The 18761-nt window shown below is 44.1% G+C and overlaps 1 protein-coding gene across 1 annotated transcript in view; it reads left to right on the forward strand.

Moving 5' to 3' along the window:
* Positions 1-18761, forward strand: part of CACNA1B (calcium voltage-gated channel subunit alpha1 B) — a 165742-nt gene that overhangs the window by 101317 nt on the left and 45664 nt on the right. The window contains exons 20-26 of the mRNA XM_042831032.1: positions 478-598; positions 4148-4277; positions 5256-5315; positions 6276-6382; positions 15245-15341; positions 17226-17386; positions 18498-18635. Of these exons, the coding sequence (XP_042686966.1) occupies positions 478-598; positions 4148-4277; positions 5256-5315; positions 6276-6382; positions 15245-15341; positions 17226-17386; positions 18498-18635 (814 nt within the window). The remainder of the gene's footprint in view (positions 1-477; positions 599-4147; positions 4278-5255; positions 5316-6275; positions 6383-15244; positions 15342-17225; positions 17387-18497; positions 18636-18761) is intronic.

Below are 18761 nucleotides of genomic sequence, written 5' to 3' on the forward strand. Positions count from 1 at the left end.
TCATCTATGAATTTGTTCTTTTATGTTCTGCAAAGCCAATCCTGCTACTCATCTGTGGGAAAAGGTTCAGAATCATGAGGTTGGTGGGACTCGTTGCCTTTTTTTCTTTCCAAAGATCCCCAGCTGATCTCTCCATAGTGGCTTATGATATTTGGGATGGGCTCTCCATCCCCACTTTGGCAGCTCTTATACAAATAAATGCAAGGTTTCTTTGTCTGCTCTGGGCATCTTCATTTCCTGCCCATTTCTGCTGTATTGCTCACCAGTACAGCGGTTAAGAAATATAATTGCAGTACTGTAGTAAATAGCGGTGATAATAATCAAATGATTGTTCATCACATTTAATCAACATATTCAAAGCTGTTTTCTATCCCAGCTGCATTGTTTGCATATCCAGCTGTTGCAGGCAGCCTGCTCTGTGCAGAGGGGAGATGCATTTTTAACTCTGATTTCTGTTTCCTTTAATTCATGTTTCAGTGAACAACGTTGAGTTTGAAAGTAAAGCAGAAGAGAAGAAGGACGTTGATGACTTGACAAAAAATGGGCCTAAACCAATCTTGCCTTACAGTTCCATGTTCATCCTAAGTCCTACGAACCCGTAAGTCCCTTGGCTCTTAAATGGTGCTCGTGGGTTACATGTACTTCAAGGATGGGTGTTCAGACAAACATCATTAGCTCAATCTTCATCTCTGCCTATCAAAAGCACTGGAAAATCAAATAAAAGCTCGTGGCGGCTGCAAACCAGATACTGCTGTTCAGCTCAGCTTTATTAGGAGAATCAATTGCCAGTAAAGGGAAACGATGACGGTTTAGGCAGACCCTTCTTAACTGTGGGCAGTTATTTGTTCAGCTGTAGATCACTGCAGGAAATGTGGCTGCCAGTGATGAGAGCGATGGGCAGCACTGGGAGGAGACATTTCCAGGAGGCGCAGGCAGGAGGTGGTTGTGATGGCAGCAGATCCTTGAAGGATCGTCTGCTGGAATTTGTATTTTTTTCTATTATTCCATTACTCCCACATCACCGAAAACTTTGAATTGGAAATGCATGATTATTTATTTATTTATTTCCATTTTCTAAGTCTGAGAGTACAGCTTGTGGGATCTGCTGGGATTACAGCATTTCTTCTGCTTCAGGCATCTCTGCCTCACGGGGAGCTTTGTACGCAAAGGCTGTAAATAGAGAATGTGTCGCTTTGAAGGGCTGCAGGACTAGACAAGTGCAGCGGGGGTTGTAATAATTGTAGCATAAAGGCCTATGAGTCACTTAAAGCAGTCACTTAGGGCAACAGAGGGTGTTTGAAACTTCTGCCAACCCAGATATCTGCCAGGAGCAGATGTGACTGCTTCTCTCTGGCCCGGGTAGACGTGTTGCATATCTTAGTTGCTGTTCTCTGAGGTTGTCCTCTGCATGTTCAGGTTCCAGAAGTAGGCTTGGCCCCTTCCTAGGGCAAGCTGATTAAAGGGAACAGTGGCTGACACTCTGCTGTCCCGATGAGACATCCTGGATGCCTGTATAGTCAGTGGAACAAGGAGGGTCCGCTCCATGTGCTCATCTTTGACATCAGAAATGCATCTGTGGTAGAAGCTGTGGTCTGGCAGGCTGAATCTCTCCTTTAAATGCAAGTACCCACAAAGTAATTCAGCCTACACCACTGCCCAAGGAGGCTGCGGATGCCCCATCCCTGCAGGCATTCAAGGCCAGGCTGGATGTGGCTCTGGGCAGCCTGGGCTGCTGGTTGGTGACCTGCACACAGCAGGGGTTGGAACTGGATGAGCACTGTGCTCCTTTGCAACCCAGGCCATTCTATGATTCTGTGATTCACTGCCTGCTCCAGGGTCATACACTCTGCTTGTGCAGCTGTATCATTGGGGAAGACTGGAGACTCTCAAAGCCAGGTGTAAGAGAGGGAAAATGACCCAAACTGCTGCTAATCTAATCTCTGAAGGAAATGAACTGAAGACAAGAGCCCCTTCTGTGTGAGATCCATGAAAGAGACGGTTGTTCTTTCTGGTTTTCTCCAGCCACCTGCCAATGAACCTCAGAAATCTTCAGGATAACTGAGCTGAAAGTGCAGAAGGCTTTCCCTTATCAGAATGCTGCGATCATGACTGTACTATTTCAAATAATTTCCTTTGGATTTGTCTAAAATGCTGCTAATAGGAGGGAGAGCATTAGCTGGGGTGCACTCATAGTGCAGCAGAAAATGCAGCTGTCTGAGACAGACTTGAATTATGGAGATTGGACCCTGTCTGGTTGGGTAAGGAAGCAGTATTTCCCTGTTATTTGGGAACTTGGGTCTTTTTTGTTGTGACATGACCACCAAAAACGAGTGTTAGCTACAAAAGTGTTGCTAAAGTTAGCAACCTCTACCTCCTGAGAACAGGAGGTGGGCATCCCCAGGTCAAGAAAGGTCTGAGCTGAGCAGCAGACTGTGCTGACAAAAAAAAACCAGAAAAATTTTGTCATTTGCTGCATGCGATTGCCTTTTCTCACCTCGTCCTGAGCCTTGTGTTCCAGAGTTCAATGGTGCTTGAGTTTTCTTGTTTATATCTCTTGCTCTCCACACCAGAAGTTCTACAAAAAGACCATTAAAAAAAAAAAAAAAGTTGCCTGGAAGAGAGGTGTTATAACACAAAACCCAAAAGAAATAGCAAGACGAAGTCCTAGCTCCAGGAATGCCAGCAATTTGTTTCTCTTTCTCTGGGCAAGATGCAAACCCAACTGGATGCCCCTAGATGTGGTGGCTGCTGATTAGTTCTCTGGAGAGGTCTCTCTGCTTTCTGGCTTGGGAAGATTTTCACCCCATCTCTTTCTAACTAGCTCCCTTCCAAACCCCATGGGGGATACATGACCCAGGTCCTGCCAGAAAGGGCGTTTGGGAAACGTTAATGAGATGCATCACTTCCCATGTGCCACCCACCCTTTTCAAACACACATGCATTATGGTGGTTCCTCCAGCACCACTGGAGGTTTACTCATACTTCTGCTTTCTCATCACTTGTTATGAATGATGAAGATCTAAAAATAAAGATGTTATTTCTGTGATGAATTGAATTTGATTCGTGAATTGCAATTACAGGCAGTCGTTGAAAATGTTGGTTTTTGTTTGTATGGATTCATAGAGAACATAGATGATAACCCTCTACTGTCAAGGAATAGAGTAAGGAGTTCAGGAGACCACAACATTTTCCTTCGTGTTGCTTCATATCAAATCTGAACCCTTGATATTTGTAATTCTTTTTCATTCTGCATCCATTAGTAATCCAGAGAAAAGGAAGATGTAAGTCGATGCGAAAAGCAAAATCTGACTCTTTGGATGTTTGGTTAGAGAAAATGCAATACAGTAACTGAATTACATCTTCCATAACAAGGTTGTTGGTTAGTTGCATGCATGATTTGATTCTTGACAGAACTGAAGACCTTTGTTCAATGGATTTATGTAGAGTTCTCTGCATTTGCTGTGAAGTGTTTGTGAAGTGTTTGTAAATTAGCTGAAATATAGGAATAGTTTTCCTTTGCTTAGAAAATGAAGCATTTGTTACTTTTCTCGGACACCATTTATGAACCAGAATATTAAACTCATCAAATATATTATGTTTAAGTATTTGTCCAACATATAAGGAATGGCTCAGAATAAAGTGCAGGAAGAGGTGCTGTGCAAAAGAGAGCTTCTGAGAACAAACAGTCACAGTTACAGTGCCAGATTCAGCTGAGGGTCTCAAAGTACCTAAAACATGTCAATTTCAAAGGGATTACTTGATATTAGAAGGATTTTGAAACTAGTTTTGAACTCACAGGACTTCTTTCTGTCAGTTCAAAGAGAATAGGTTTGAAGGGCGTGTAATTTGTCTTTCAGGCATTCAGACTTGATTTCTTTCTTCTGATAGTGCTCTTGTGATAGATGCACATCCCTGCTTTGCAGAAGGAGCAGTACAGAGATGTTAAATGCTTTATCATAAATCTCACTGCAGAACTGTTGCAAGCTTGAGATTAAAGCTGTTAATCCTGGTTTGTATTTTCTTATCGTTGTTGTGATAAGAACCCTAAAGATGTCCTTCTTGTTGAACGCTGTCCTTCTGCCACCGTGCTGTACTTACTGCTGTGGGGCACCTGCAGCATTCCTCCACGTGCTTCTGTCGTTCGCAGGATCCGGCGTCTCTTCCACTACATCGTCAACCTGCGCTACTTCGAGATGGTCATCCTCATCGTCATTGCCCTCAGCAGCATTGCCCTGGCAGCAGAAGACCCCGTCCAAGCAGAATCGCCGAGGAACGATGTGAGTGCTGGCCAGCGTGGCCAGAATAAAGCTGTGTTTCTTCTCCTGGCAGTTATGCGCGTGCAGGTTCCCATCTCCAAAGGAGCAGAATCTGAGGAAGGAAAAAGTGGTATGAAAGCGGCTTGTTGCCTTGGCATAATGAGTAGAACCAGTAGGAAATTATTTATGCGTGGGTATGAAGCCAAACTCAGAAGGTTCATCTTCTGAGAAGTGGGAGTGTGACCAACTCCCAACCCAACCCAACCAGTGCAGCATTGGTCATTGCAGCAGGGAGCGGGGTCCCCCAGCACACCCACAGCAGAACAGGGGCACAGAGGTGGTCACAGCCTGCTGTGTGGGCACCAGTGAGCATGCAGGGCTGAGGGGTTCACAGATTGCAAGATGCAGTCGCCTGATTTTAGAATCTTTGACGTAGTTATCTGTGGTATGCAGCTGGCCTCCTGCCTTTGAGTCTTGTCAGTATCATCTTTTTCCAACAAGGATCAAGGAATCCCTATAGAGGTAATGAGCTGAAGTATCTACAAGCAATCTTTCTTCCACATCCTTAATAACTGTGCAATGAGCTTTAACAAAAGGGTTTTATCACTCTCTTATGATCCCAATGTCTTTAATAGTGTTATCATCAGTTACAGCAGAAAAACCCAGACCGCTACACAGATGCTGGCAAACAAGCTTTTCAGGAAAGGATGTTCAAATATTTTGATTTGTAATATCCATTTTGCCTTATTAAACGTGCTGGGTATGCAGGTGCACTGAGGCAACCCATGGGCATGCACTCTGTGGGCTGGCAAGGACTGGGAAAAAATACTGAAGGCTGAAACGGGATGATTTAAGTTTCTGTTCAAAGTGTCCAACCTCCATGAAGAGGGTGTTTATCCATCAGCGCTGTGCCTAGTAGACCATGGCTAAAAGAGACCTTTTACACTTTGCTCACACGCAGATCATTTCAGCGTACACTTATTTCTCTTCCCAATTCAGGCTCTGAAGTACTTGGATTATATATTTACGGGTGTCTTTACCTTCGAGATGGTGATCAAGGTAAGAGTCTTTTCACACAAACGTTCACCTCGCCTATCAGATTCACACTCTTCTATTTCTGGGAACCTGCAGGGAGAGGGTGGAGTGCAGCAGAGCTTGCTGGGGGTGTTGGTGATGAAAAGCTTTAAATCAGGAGCAGCATTCAGAAGTAGCCAATACGTAACAGATGCTTCTCTGTAGCCGCCTTCCTCATTCTTTTCAGTCTCACATTTCACAGAGGAAAATAAAGATATCTTTAGTAGCTGTGGTTGTGTAAGAGGCTGAGAAAGGTGGGTGCACGATGCAGAAATGTCTGTGCGTGGCTCAGGACTCAGCAGCTGATGAACCTCACTGAGACACGTCTGCTTCTTCCATTTTCTTTTGATGCTGATCAGGAATATCTGTAGCAGCTGATGCTTGGTTTATCGAGTTTCACGTTGAGCATTTAAATTAGAAGATCCTTAGCAGCATTTAAGGAAGAATCAGGCTCATGCAGAAGCAAGTAAGGCTGCACAGTGAGCAGCATCCTTTAGCAAGTGATCCAGAGTGGGAGTTTTCTTTGCTGCATTTGGCTGTGGGTCTTCTCATCCCCTCTTTGTATTTCATTATAACCTCCTATTCCCAGCATTAACTCCTACTAAGCTGGTAGGACTGAGGTAGTATAAAATTAAACTATTATCACGCACAGATGTCTGTTCATATAAATTAATGTGCATCTATGAAAAGAATTTATACAGCAGTTAGTGTGGTTTTCTGGCATGCATTTGGTTATAGTTATTGGCTTCAAATTTGGCTGTGACAGAGCTCTTTGTGTGCTCATAGAGATACACAGCATGACTCAGTATCTCAACATTGCCCAGCTGGTGCCAAACCTAGAAGGGTTTATGAAGGGTTGTTGGTCGAGGTTCCTCTGTGCCTCATTAACTTTAATTTGATACTTGTTTTGCTGAAACTCATTCTTGGGATGTGTTTTCTCCTAAGATGATTGACCTGGGGCTGTTACTCCACCCTGGCTCCTATTTCCGTGACCTGTGGAACATCTTGGACTTCATTGTGGTCAGTGGGGCCTTGGTGGCATTTGCCTTCTCGTAAGTACATTTTTCTTATCACCCAGGTTTCTAAGGGAATAAACTGCAGGCGAGGCAGGAGCATGGTGCATGGCCAGCTCAGGTGCAGTGTTTGTGAATCAGTTCCTCAGAAAAATGTCCGGTTTTTGCTCTTCATCATCTTACAGCTGGGTGGAAAAAGATCTACATTGGATCTCTTGGAAATGCTCCCAGCCTTGGAGTGAGTTTATTTGCTGTTCCTTCAAAGGTTGAGCCAAGACGTTGGGGACCTTCTGGCCACCTTCTTTTCAAGCAAGCGTCACAACGCTTTGTGGCAGTCTTCTCTCTTCAGGCAATCGTTTTAAAAATTGTCATTGCAATGAAAAAATAGTTGATAAACGGAGCTGAGAGCTCAGTGAACTTCTTACAGAACATTATTCCTAGAGTTATGGATATTTATGATTCACATTTATGATTCATATACCTTGGTATTTCTGCCCTCCTCCCTCGTTCAGCGTATTTGTATTTCCAGAGAGTTTCCTTTTACTGCTAATAGCTCCCTCTATTTATGACATTAAATAAGGTTCCGTGTGCTTCTTTAGTGTCATAAAGGGTTTTATGCAACAAACACAGATAATTTGTTTTTATAAAATGAAGATTAGCTCTTAGTTGGAACATTTTTTTTCTCAGAACAGACCATAGGAAGAGCCATGCAGGTTCCTCAGAATTTGGGGGGCTCACAGTTGGATGGCATAAGGAAATTTACCCCCCTGTATTTCTGGGACACAGAGTCACTGCGGTGCAGAAATTTTTCTGAGAAGTTCTGTGCTTGACCAGGAAGTAGGCTTTGAGAATTGGCCAGTATAATTTTCTGCTAAATTAGACTTGAATAATTACAGTGAACGATTAGCAGCCCATGTCCAAAATCCACTCACCTGTTTGTTGACACGATGATTAGTGAAGATGAAGAAATTAGCAGTGTTTTACTTGCTAATGAGAAAACCCATTCACCTTTGTCAGGCAACTGTGGAAGCGTGTCTTGCTTCCTTCAGGCTGATGGTAATTTTTGGGCAGATGGCCATATCTGCTGCTCCTCTGACAACATGCTTACGTGTTGCTACCAGCATAAAAGGATACTGGGATCTTTCTGGTAATGTTGGTCTGGAATATTTCCCAGGAGGTTTTCATTTTCTGAAGTGTCAAGATCCCCTTCGCATGAGAGCTGTAACATCTGTGTTTTAGATCATTGTTCTTCATAGTGAATGCTGGATAAAAAAAAGTGTCTACAGTGATTGGACTCATGCAAGCAGTAGATGAACAGGACATGGAATTTCTGGAATGATTTGCGAACCAGTTGAGGAACAGCATTTCTCTGTTACCAAGTAGAATGTATTAAAGACAGAACAGAAAAAGCAGACCTAAAGTCATGTGTACAAATTCTTCAATCCTAAGCTGGTATTTGAGAGCAATATTTTCAATAGAGATACTGGGGTTTGGGCTTTCTGTGCCCAATCCTGTGCTACATAATTATTTTGATCTGGGAAAAAGTTTTGCCCAGTACAAGTATGTTGAGAGGGGGCTGCCATCTCATCCCTTGTTAGAGACTTTGCCACTGTTGATTATCACTCATCTCCTCTCAAAAAAAAAGATTTTTCTGTTTTAAGGTAAGCTGTTTTGAGATACAAAGGCTGAAGAGAGAAATAAATGTTAAATAATATTAGTCACAGGTACGTAGGTTGCTCTGAAAGTAATGCCTCCTACCTGTTCTTATGGAAACTACAGCACGTACCAAGAGCACGATAACACTGTTAGATATAACAGATTCTCAGCTATGAAACTCTGTTTTTCAACATGTTCACCATTAGCTACGCATTTACACCAGCAATGAACAATGTCAGTGAACAATCTGCGCCAGCAGAGGTGACGCCCTGTTTCACAGTCGCTATGATGGAATAATTCCAAGGAAAATGTTGCCCGTGTGATCCATCTTTCATCAGCCCAAACAGATGGAAGTCAGAAGGCACCAAATCAGTGGACGTGGTGGGACAGTCCTGCAAAGATTGACAATGTACTGCATGGTCTTCAAACTGGTATGGGGCCTGGTGTTATCGTGTTGCAAGAGGAAGGCTGTCTTCTTCTATGGACTGACCCTAGAAGTTTGAGCCTTCAGCTGAGTCAGCATTGCAATGTAATGGACAGAGGTGATGGTTTGTCTGCGTCCCAGAAAATCCTGAAGAATCACACCTTCCCTATCCCAAAAGACAGCGCACATCACTTCACCTTCTGAGGGCTGTGCCTTGAGTTTTTCCTTCAGTGCTGAATTCATGTTGCAGCTCCACGATTGCAGTTTTGCCTGCAGTAGTGATGACATCATGTCTTGTCACTGGTAATCGTGTGATGCAGGAAACAGTCAACCTTCAACCTTACACCAGTTCACTAGGACCTGACAAACTTGCATGAAGTGTTATTTCTGTTCCTGCATGAGCATTTGTGGGACCCATCTGGCACAGGCTTTGTAACATTCCAACGCTGTCACCACCATTTCCAGTGCATTGGAGCTGATATTCTATACACAGTTACCTGCTGATTTGATGTGCTGATTCGCACAGATGAGCTGATCCAAGTGTTCTTCCTTTTGCGGAGTGAGGGCCGTGCATGGCTATCTGGAACGTGGCTCATCTCCATGCTGAAACACACCACCCTCCTCTCACTGTGCTGACACCTGCAGTTTGGTCTCCGTAAACATTCCACAAGTCTTGAGGAATGTCAACCAGTGTCAATTTTTTCTGCATGGAGGAATTCAGTTGCCCCCCTTTGCTTCATACACGCTTCCATGTCGGACACCATTCTGTCAGACTGCCCCTCTGCTGCCATCAGTTGCACAGCGACAAAAAGCCATGGAATGTTGGTGACATGTTTCAACCTCTACTGCTGTACCACCAACGTCTGCCTACGACGTCGTGGGACAATGTAATAAAACAGGAGGCGTTACTTTTAGAGCACCCCTCATACTGGCATGCATAGCATGCATGCCCAGTTCTGTGTTTCACTGAGATTTTCCCTTTTTCCATTAGGAATTCAAACATTATAGACAGACTGGGGGAGGGGTAGTGGGTAAATTCTTCTGAGCCGTAAGAGCAAGCATCAGGGTTTGCCTCTAAAATGTTTTCTCTTCAAAAAGATTTTATTTTGGACAAGTTATCCATTAGAATGAATAATTTTTTATCCTTCTGAGTCTTTTTGTGCTCAGGTTTCCCATTGCTCACATTGGACCATGAATATCTAACAACCCCTCATCGGCTTTTAAATAAATTACTTGTACATCCCCTGACTGTGCTTCATAACAGCGTGCCCCAAGCTGTTTCTATTTTACATGCTCTTTGAGCAATTATTGAACAGGGATTTACAAAAGTGAATGCATAAAACCTGTCTGCCTATTTACTGCCTTCCAGATTAAAGTGAGTCAAACCTGTTTCTGAGGCTTGGAAAAATTTGAATTTCTTCTGTGATTTTTATTATGATTGTAACTGCTGCTACGTGCCCATATTTCAGCTGGCAGGGAGAGTGCTGACATAGAACTGAGAGAACCCTTCTGCTATCTCTGCTCTCATCTGAAAGCAGGAAATCCAGTCATTCATGGGGAGATGGCTCGCTCTCTGCTCCTGCTGCCCAGTCATGAATACTAACAAGTATCAGACTGTTGAGATGAAGTTTGGATGGATAGCAAGCTCCTTAGCTCAACTGTGCTGTTTGGTTAAGCCAAACGGATGCACTGACCCTGCTGAATTTTAGTAATCCTGAAAATGAGCTTCTGGGGAATGAGCTGGGTGATTTTCATTGTTTTGTTAGAGGGTTTTTGCAAATACCAGAGTCCTGTCACCCATCGCTGATGTCGCTGTAGAAATGTACTTAATGTAGCTCTTAGTAGTTTCTGTTTGTGATCTCCATTCAGATGGTGTGAGTTAATTTGTTCTTGACCCGGTGGGTGTCCAGTCAAGGTGATGTGATGTGTCTCTGAAAACCTAGGAAAAACAGACCTACCTCTATCTGGAATATAGCAACAGACTGTTTATATAGCCATATGAGATGGCATCAGTCACTGCTGCGAGGTGCATGATGTTCAACTCAGTCTTTCAAACCAGCCTTTCTGCCTGCAGCTTTTGAAGATGCTTTGCTGTAGTTTAAACATTTTTGAAAGCAAGATCCCCGGTGAGATGCTGGAGAGACTAATAATACTGATGATAAAAAATAATGATAATAATGTCCTCCGTTTAGCAACGCATTTCAAGGGGAAATACTTTTCTTTTTCTGGAGATAAATTTGCCACAAACACACAGACATGTTTTAGTCTTTAGGGAAACAGAAGCAGAGGAGCTTAAAGCAAGCTAGTAAATATGTCATCCAAATTTACCAGCCCTAGGTGTAAAGCCCACTTGTTCCACAGAAATAGCTGATGAATAGGAGCAGAGAGATTGCATTTTTCCATTTTTGGCACTGGAAGGGTGGCTGAGACACAGAGAGATTCACACTACTCCCTGAAAAATCAGATGATGTTTGCCAAACAGCCAAAGATATAACCTCCCAAAGTGTCAGAGGGATGAAGGTGCATTTGCCCTGCCTACTTATAGAATCACAGAATCATTAAGGTTGGAAAAGGCCTCTAGGATCATCTAGTCCAACTGCCTACCTATCACCAACGCTGCCCGTTAAGCCCTGTCTCTAAGTACCACGTCTAGAAGGGCTGAAGCTCTGGGGGATGTGTGGGTATGGCTGCACAGCCATTCTGTTGCTTTCTTGTGTGTTTATTTTTACGACAGTGACTCGATGGGAGTGGGATGGGACTGGCTTCTCTGCCAACACGTGTCTGCAGTTGCATGGGGTGCACTGTATAGCCTTATGTTTGTCATTGACTCTGCTCTTTCTTTGTCTTCTTCTTGCTGGAATCTCTCTCTAGGAGTTTCATGGGGTAATATGTTATTCCTGTATCTTGCTGCACTGTTATGCCTGTCAAATGTGTGTACACACACTTACCACTGTGGAAATGGTCCATGTTACACCCATCGCATCGACCCCTCTGTCACATTATTCAGTGAAAAGTTATCTTAACATTGTCTAACCCTTAACAGCTCTCATTCATTCCAATTCCCTTTAACCACAGGATAAAAGCAGGTTAGAAAGCCAGGTGACAGCTGCTGCGTTTGATCAGAATGTCAGCAACCACAATAGATCAGCATCAGAAATACTTGAGGGCACCATGAGGGCTGCACTGCTGATGTGTGAGTTCAGAAAGATTGTTATTTCCTAATTGAAAAGGAGTGGTTTTGCTCTTGGAAAGCAAGTGTTGGATCTAAAGCAGCTTTAGGTCTCCAGCTCTGGTGACACAGCCTGGCCCTGCCTGACCTGAAAAGAGTGGGAGAGATCCTGAGAGGACAGGAGGTGCGATGTTCAAAGGAGGAGGTGTGAAAAGTGACACTTAGGCATCTGCAGGGGCTGTTTGGTTGGTGGCATTGAGCAGCTTTCCCTTGGGGATGGCAGGGGACACAGAGGGACCTGCAGTCACAGCACAGCCCTGGGCCAGCAGTGGGCTTCGCTCCCCTGCAGCACACCAGGAGGGCTCTTTGAGGCCCCAACTCTGGCTGCTCATTTCTTCCTTCCTTCTCCCTGAGACACAGAAGGCAGCTCTGAGCTCAGGCAGGGCAGGGTGACCTCCTTTCCTCCTCACTGGGGCATCCATGCTGCCTTGGAGACTCCAGGTAGCTGCTCCAGGAAAACCATACTGGCTAATGCAACCAGGACTGACATAAGTTTTGGTTCTGTTTTTTTTCTTCCTTTTCTTCCTTCCTGTTTCCCTCCCCCTACAGGTCACTGGGTCTGTTTGCTGACTTTCTCTTCCTTGCTCTTCCATAGTTCTTACAAATTTGGTAGTTTTTACAGATCTTTTCCTTCCGTACCCATTTAGTTTTGTGGTGACATATGTGTAGGTGTGACTGCTCTGGTCAAATGTGTGCTTGCATGCCCCTTTTGACAGAATTTTAGTTCCATCTGGGCCTTTCCTTTTGGGATTTGTGGCTTTTGTACTGGCGTAGTGAAACAAACCATCATGGTCCAGATAACTCTTGAACACAGCAAAACCATTTCTTCAGGTTCTATTTGGCTGAAATAGTTGCAAATTACATTTAATCAAAATGCAGTTTGCAATGCTCTGACTCTGAGCACCAGTCCTTCAGAAAAGCTTTCTCTTATGGTAAAGCTCTTAGTGATAAGAAGTAAGTAAGATTCTTCAGGATCCTTATGACTTAGATCATAAATCCCATTAACATTTAATCAGCTCATACTCTTAATTTGCTTGGGTGTCTGAAAGAAAGAAAAATAAAAATCAACCCTTCTTAGTGTCCTTCGTTCAGGGAGAAGGAATTTCTTAGGGCTGGAGCTGTCTCCCTTCACTTCCCAGCGCTCAGGGCAGTCTGCACACACTTCCTCGGGTGAGGAAAAAGCCACTTAATCCATCATGCAGCAAAGAGGAAGGATTTGCTGTCACCAGAAGGTTGGGTTAACCATCCCCCCAGTATTAAATCCACAGAGGTCATTGCTCTGTGCCTGGGGCCAGCCCTTTAATACCTGAGATGGCTCCTTCAGAGCCAAGAATTATCTCTGTTCCCATCTCAGGCTTCACTTTCCTGAGGCCTTACTGCTGCAATTGTTATTTGACACAAATAAACAGCAGCACAGAAAATAGGATTTCAGATCTCCTGGATCAGGAATGCTGGGAAGATACAGGATGGGAATTTGCTGTGGTTCAGCCTTGAGCCAGTTGAGGACTGTCGAGGTTCAGTTGCCACCTGCGAGAGGCGGTGCTGCTAAGCTGGGCTGTGAGTGTATTTACAGACCAGAAATGTGGCTACAAACAACCAAAGATTTAATATATTTCTGGACCAAGGTGTCCCTTCCTCTTCCTATGGGCTTTTTCTTTCCTCCTGCTGCCCCTCAACCCTCTCTCCTTTGCTTTTCTCTCACTCCTGCATCCCCCAGCTCCTACTTCTTCACTGCCTTCTGCTCTGCTTCTTGCTCAATAGCAGTTTGTGATTTGAAAGCAAGTATGCAAAGCTGAACATGGAGTAAGTCTTCATTTATCTTCAGACTTAAAGAGAAAACCAGCTTAACTATGCTGTCCGTCTGCTTCATGCAGACCAGATTAAAGGGTCTCTGATACAAATTGAAAAAATATTCCTTTTAAATATGTAATGGCTCTTTTGCAGTATGAAATCAGTCCTGTAACTCCATGAGCATTAGCACAGCCACATGGACACAAGACTGCGAGCAGGCAGCTTCCATCTGCTGCTGCTGCTGCTAAAATGGCCCTAAAACAGCCCTGAGAGACTGGGAGGGAGAGAGCAGGTAAATCTCCATTCCTTTCTTCCTCCTCTCCATTCCTTCTAAATCATGTGCTGAGGCAGGTTATATTCTATGTAGAGATCATCAGGACAAAACCTATAGCCCTCCAAAAATTACTTATGTCTGACTTCTAATTGTATTTCAGGACAGCAGCAGTTACAGATAACTGTGAAAAAAAGTCTGGATGTGTCACAGGAATGTGTGTTTCTAGGCTACAGAGTCTGGCCCAGTATTTGTACTGAGTAACACAGTGTTGGTGCTGAATTTCTGGTCTGTTAGAAGTGGCCAGATTGCAAAAAGCCGCTTGGCAGGGCTCAGAAATGTTGGTTTCCCACAAAAGGAGATCATTTCTTCCCAGTCTCCGTGCCTCTCCAGCACGGTGCAGAAGGCTGGCTGCTAACAGGCTGTGGGTAGGCTTTGCACCTCACTCCTTGTGCACACTGTGAGGGGTCTCTGGTGTTGTTTGTGTTTGTATTGCTTTCCTAGTAGACAAACTTTGTTAGCAAGCTGAAGACTAGCGTAGGTATATCAGCATCTGCTCAACATGTTGTTCATTCCCACCTGTGTTACCCCAGCTCAGCCTCAGACCCAAACCTCCAGTCATGAATTAAACTCTGTTAAAGATTTCCATCCCATTTTCACTTCATACTAAATGAAGGAGAATGCCTTTTTTGTTTTGTTTTGTTTTGCAGTTGGATTGGAAGAATATGTAACCGTGTGGGGAGGGAAATAATTCTTTTCCGTTCATTTTGGAAGTGCACGAGAAAAGTAGCTCCTTTCTCCCCCTAGTTCCTCTTTGTGGTGACAAGAGTAATGGCCTCATGTCATGCACACACAAGAACTAAAAAAATAGTCTGACTTACAGCGCCTGCATGCATAAGTGGGGAGTTGCCCTGGTGCTGTTCCAGGCATGTAATATGCCATCATATTGCATGGTCCAGCATGGGTTTGGTAGCATGTCTTCCAAAAGAGACCTGAGGGCAGGATTGTGGGCACACAGAGCAGCTCTGGTCCTGAGCACAGCACTGCCTCTCACCAAAGAGTCTCCACTGATCACTGCCTGCTGGTCCCAACGCAGCTTCCCTGCTAGAGAGGTACCAGGAGCACACAGAAATGTCCTCCTGTCTTCCCAAGCTGCCTGGGGCAGGGTGAGCAGCCAGTGTGACCTTCTCACTTTTGAAGTGAGCCTCCCAATGGCATCAGCCCATATGTGCTGCCCAGCTGTGAGCGCTGCCAGAGGAGAGCTGGGGTAGGAAGGCCACTGGTTCGTTGGGGACGCTTAGAAGTAAGGTGGGAAGTGCTGGAGAGCACTGGAGGCTGAGTCTGGCAGTGTCCATGTGCTGCCCCAGCTTCCCTCCACACATCACAAGTGAGCGGTCGCCTGCAGCCCTCTGCATCCAAGGGGAGGATGGCACCAAAACGTGACACCCCTGGGTAGCACTGGGTGGTTTGCTAATGCCCTGAGGACCAAACTGTTCCCTCTGTTGTTCTTGTGCCTTTCATACCTTGCAGAGGAACCAAAGGCAAGGACATCAACACGATCAAGTCGCTGCGGGTTCTGCGGGTCCTCCGACCACTGAAGACCATAAAACGGCTGCCAAAACTAAAGGTTAGAGGGCAAACAACCCCAAAGCTTGCTTTGTCTGGAGGTCTGCGGCAGATCTGAGTGGAAGCTGATGGAGTTAACTTCATCCGAGCTAATTTTGTTTCTTTTATTTTGTTGCAATTCGTCTCCTTGCCAGATCTACAAAAATAGCCATGCAGATGTTTGGCAAATGTCAGACACTTGTTAATTTTGCAAACATTGGACGCAGTTTGTGAATTATTGTGAAGCCACATAAAAATCAAACTTCTAAAAAAAGAAAGGCAAAAAAAAGTTGCACGTAAATTAAATTACTGTTTGCACATGTGATGCTCCTAGAAATGATGCACCAGAAAATAGGTTTTCCGTAGTCTATCTGAAGAGAAATGGCATTGCTGTGGGAGGAGTTCTAATCTGTTCATCTCTTCTATTAAAGAATGCATGGTGTGGGGTTTTATAGCTGTACCCTTTCATCTCCAGAACGCTGAGCTGCAAAGTGAAATAAACGTAATGTCTGGTGGTTACTTATTCAGCACCATCTGAAGAATGCTTTGAGATGGAGCCAGCCCTGGAAGGACAGTGGAAGCTGTTACAAAATTTAATCATTTCTGCATTTTGGAATTCTGGAATATCTATTATAGAACGTCTTCACGTCTCATTAGTGCTTTCAGGCTGTTTTCTCTGAGAGATGGGGGAGAAATGAAGGATGCTTTTGCAGTGGTGAAACAACGTCTGACGATTCCTGTTTTCACATAGTGCTACATAAAAATTAGAGTTACTTATTATACAGATTTGCCTTTGTCCTTACCCGCAATTCATGCCTAAATAATTTTAATTTCATGCATTTTCATGTGCACTAAATTTACCTCCCAAGATAAGGAAGCGTGGTGGTGAACAATGTAGAAAATGATCTTTATTTGTTTGGAAATCTGAAATGCACAATGCTTGGGTCATGCAGCAGTCAAGAGCAGCTCTGTCTTACTGCAGATTGCAAAGCGTTCGCTTTCTGTTGAATGACTTCCTTACTTTCAAGTCATTTTACAGAGTAATTTTCCCATTTCTAAAGAAGTATTCAGAAATCTTTGTGAAGCAGAAGTCAGATTCACATGGCTTGTCTTCAAAACTCTTTTCCATTTTTTTCCTGGATGAGATCTTGTAGACAACAATCAGCAAGATTAATAGAGTGATTAGAGATACTTCCAGTGTTTTAATTTTGGGTTTCTGTGTTGCATTAGGAGCATAATTCTGGGAATTATTCACTTCCATTCAGAGAAACAGAAACAGCATAGTACAAGCCCTGTGCTCAGGCAGCAGCACAGCTCCATTTCTATAATTATGACAAACTCCTCAGACTCAAATTAAGTTGCAAATCACTTGTAACAATGAATCGGTGACTAATAACCAAAAAATGAATGTATGAGAAGTTATTCACAGAGTTCAGAAGTGACACATGCTCACTAGGTTATTCATACTTAATTTTGATAGACACTTCACTGCTGTTCAGAGGATTTGGTTGTTTTGCATCCAGTGTGTTTTTCTTATTATTCAAACAGTTCAAATAACGGCCAATGAGTGGCAGATTTCATGAGTTTTTTCCCAATCCATTATGGATGGTCGTTTTTCATTTCATGATTTGCCATGGGAATGTTAGCTTAGGGCTGGTATTTCTTGATTTTGTGGGCAGCACCAAAAAAAACCCCAACTTAGTGGCACGCCAAACCCATCAAGCGAGCAGGAGTTGTTGGGAGCCAATGTTTTCTCCTACCAAACAGTTGGTGTGCAAGCCAATGAAAGCACACACGGGTTTAGCTGTTGAGTAACTGCTCTCACATGTGGGCCAATGCCAGATGCCAGGGTAATGCACTTTGCCTTTCTTCTGGCCCCTTGACCTCGTTGTCTTCTTGTCCCCAGGCTGTCTTTGACTGCGTGGTGAATTCCCTGAAGAACGTCCTCAACATCCTCATTGTTTATATGCTCTTCATGTTCATCTTTGCTGTCATTGCTGTGCAGCTCTTCAAAGGCAGATTCTTCTATTGCACCGACGAGTCGAAAGAGCTGGAGAAGGATTGCAGGTATGGCAGGAGCAGGGGCTGTGGGTTCCCATGGCTGTCCAGGAGCTGCATCACTTGGGCTCGGTGAGGGCTCCTGTAAGGAGAGATACTTCTTAGAGGTGAATTTTCCCTTTTGCTTTTTTTATATGACTTCTCCATTCCTACTCTTAGCTAGCAAGTGATTACTCAAGTGGCTAATGGTTTAGGGGAAAAGGTTCCTTCTTCCATTTAGGACTGGGTATGAGTTCAAGATAAAGCACAGAAGTGGTTTGGAAGGGGTGGCATGATTACTCTTTCTACCTGCTGCCTTTATCCTCAGAGCTTGCACAAATTAAGAGAACAGGATGAATAAATAATCAAAAGAGAATCAGTAGAGAGTTAAAGATCTCCAGTTAGCTAGGAAAAGGGACTGCATTTGACTGTTATAAAAGCTCTATCATACTTTATCCTTTGCAGCAGACTGTGGAGGTGCTTGCTCCCCCTATGGATGTTTTCCTTGGCCCCCAAGACAAGCACTGTCTCTTTCTGCTCACCTGCATCACTCTCTGCTGCCATCCACATACCATAGGGCTCTCCATGCAGCTCTTCTTTGCAGCAAAGCGGATGCATTGCAGAAAAGTTGCAATTATAGAAGAATTAAGGGTGGAGGAGAACTCTCCAGATGTTGAGTCTGAACCTCTGACACTCAAATCAGGACCAAAAGTTAGATACAACTTTCAAGTAGGAAACAAAGACTGCTCCCCATCAGTCAGCACAGTTTTCTGTGAGGTCAGACATTTTGGGGGTCACCATGCTGTTAGCTGCCAGCTTTGCCCAATGCACTGTAGATGTTTGTTTCCTTCTTAAAGCTCAGGCTCGGTCCTAAGGCTCCTTTAGCCTTTACTTATATTACCTACGTTTTAACAACTTGACCAAGTGGGAGGTGTCCCTTCTCATGGCAGAGGTTGGAAATAGAAGGGCTTTAAGGTCCCTTCCAACCCAAACCATTCTGGGATTCTACAAATGTTGGGGCTGTTTCTTGGCTCTGTGTGGCTGGAGTCTGTTACCAGGACTTTCCAATGCTCTCACTGAGTTATAGCACGACTGATTTGGTTTAATTCTCCCATTTGATCTGAATCTCTGTTGTTCCTAGGGGTCAGTACCTTGACTATGAAAAAAATGAGGTGGAGGCGCAGCCCAGAGAATGGAAAAAATACGAGTTCCATTACGACAACGTGCTGTGGGCTCTGCTGACACTTTTCACTGTCTCCACAGGAGAAGGGTGGCCAACGTGAGTACATGGGGCAGGCAGGGACCACCAGCTTTTGGTCAGAGGTAGCAGCAGCGTTCTGTGGCTCAGGGACATGTACAGAACAAGTGGTGTGGGAAAGAAGAATAGTCAGCCAAGATTTAACTT

This window comes from Centrocercus urophasianus, unplaced genomic scaffold (genome assembly GCF_019232065.1).
Source record: "Centrocercus urophasianus isolate 14NV4802_14NV808 unplaced genomic scaffold, USGS_Curo_1.0 seq_34, whole genome shotgun sequence".
Lineage (NCBI taxonomy): Eukaryota > Metazoa > Chordata > Aves > Galliformes > Phasianidae > Centrocercus > Centrocercus urophasianus.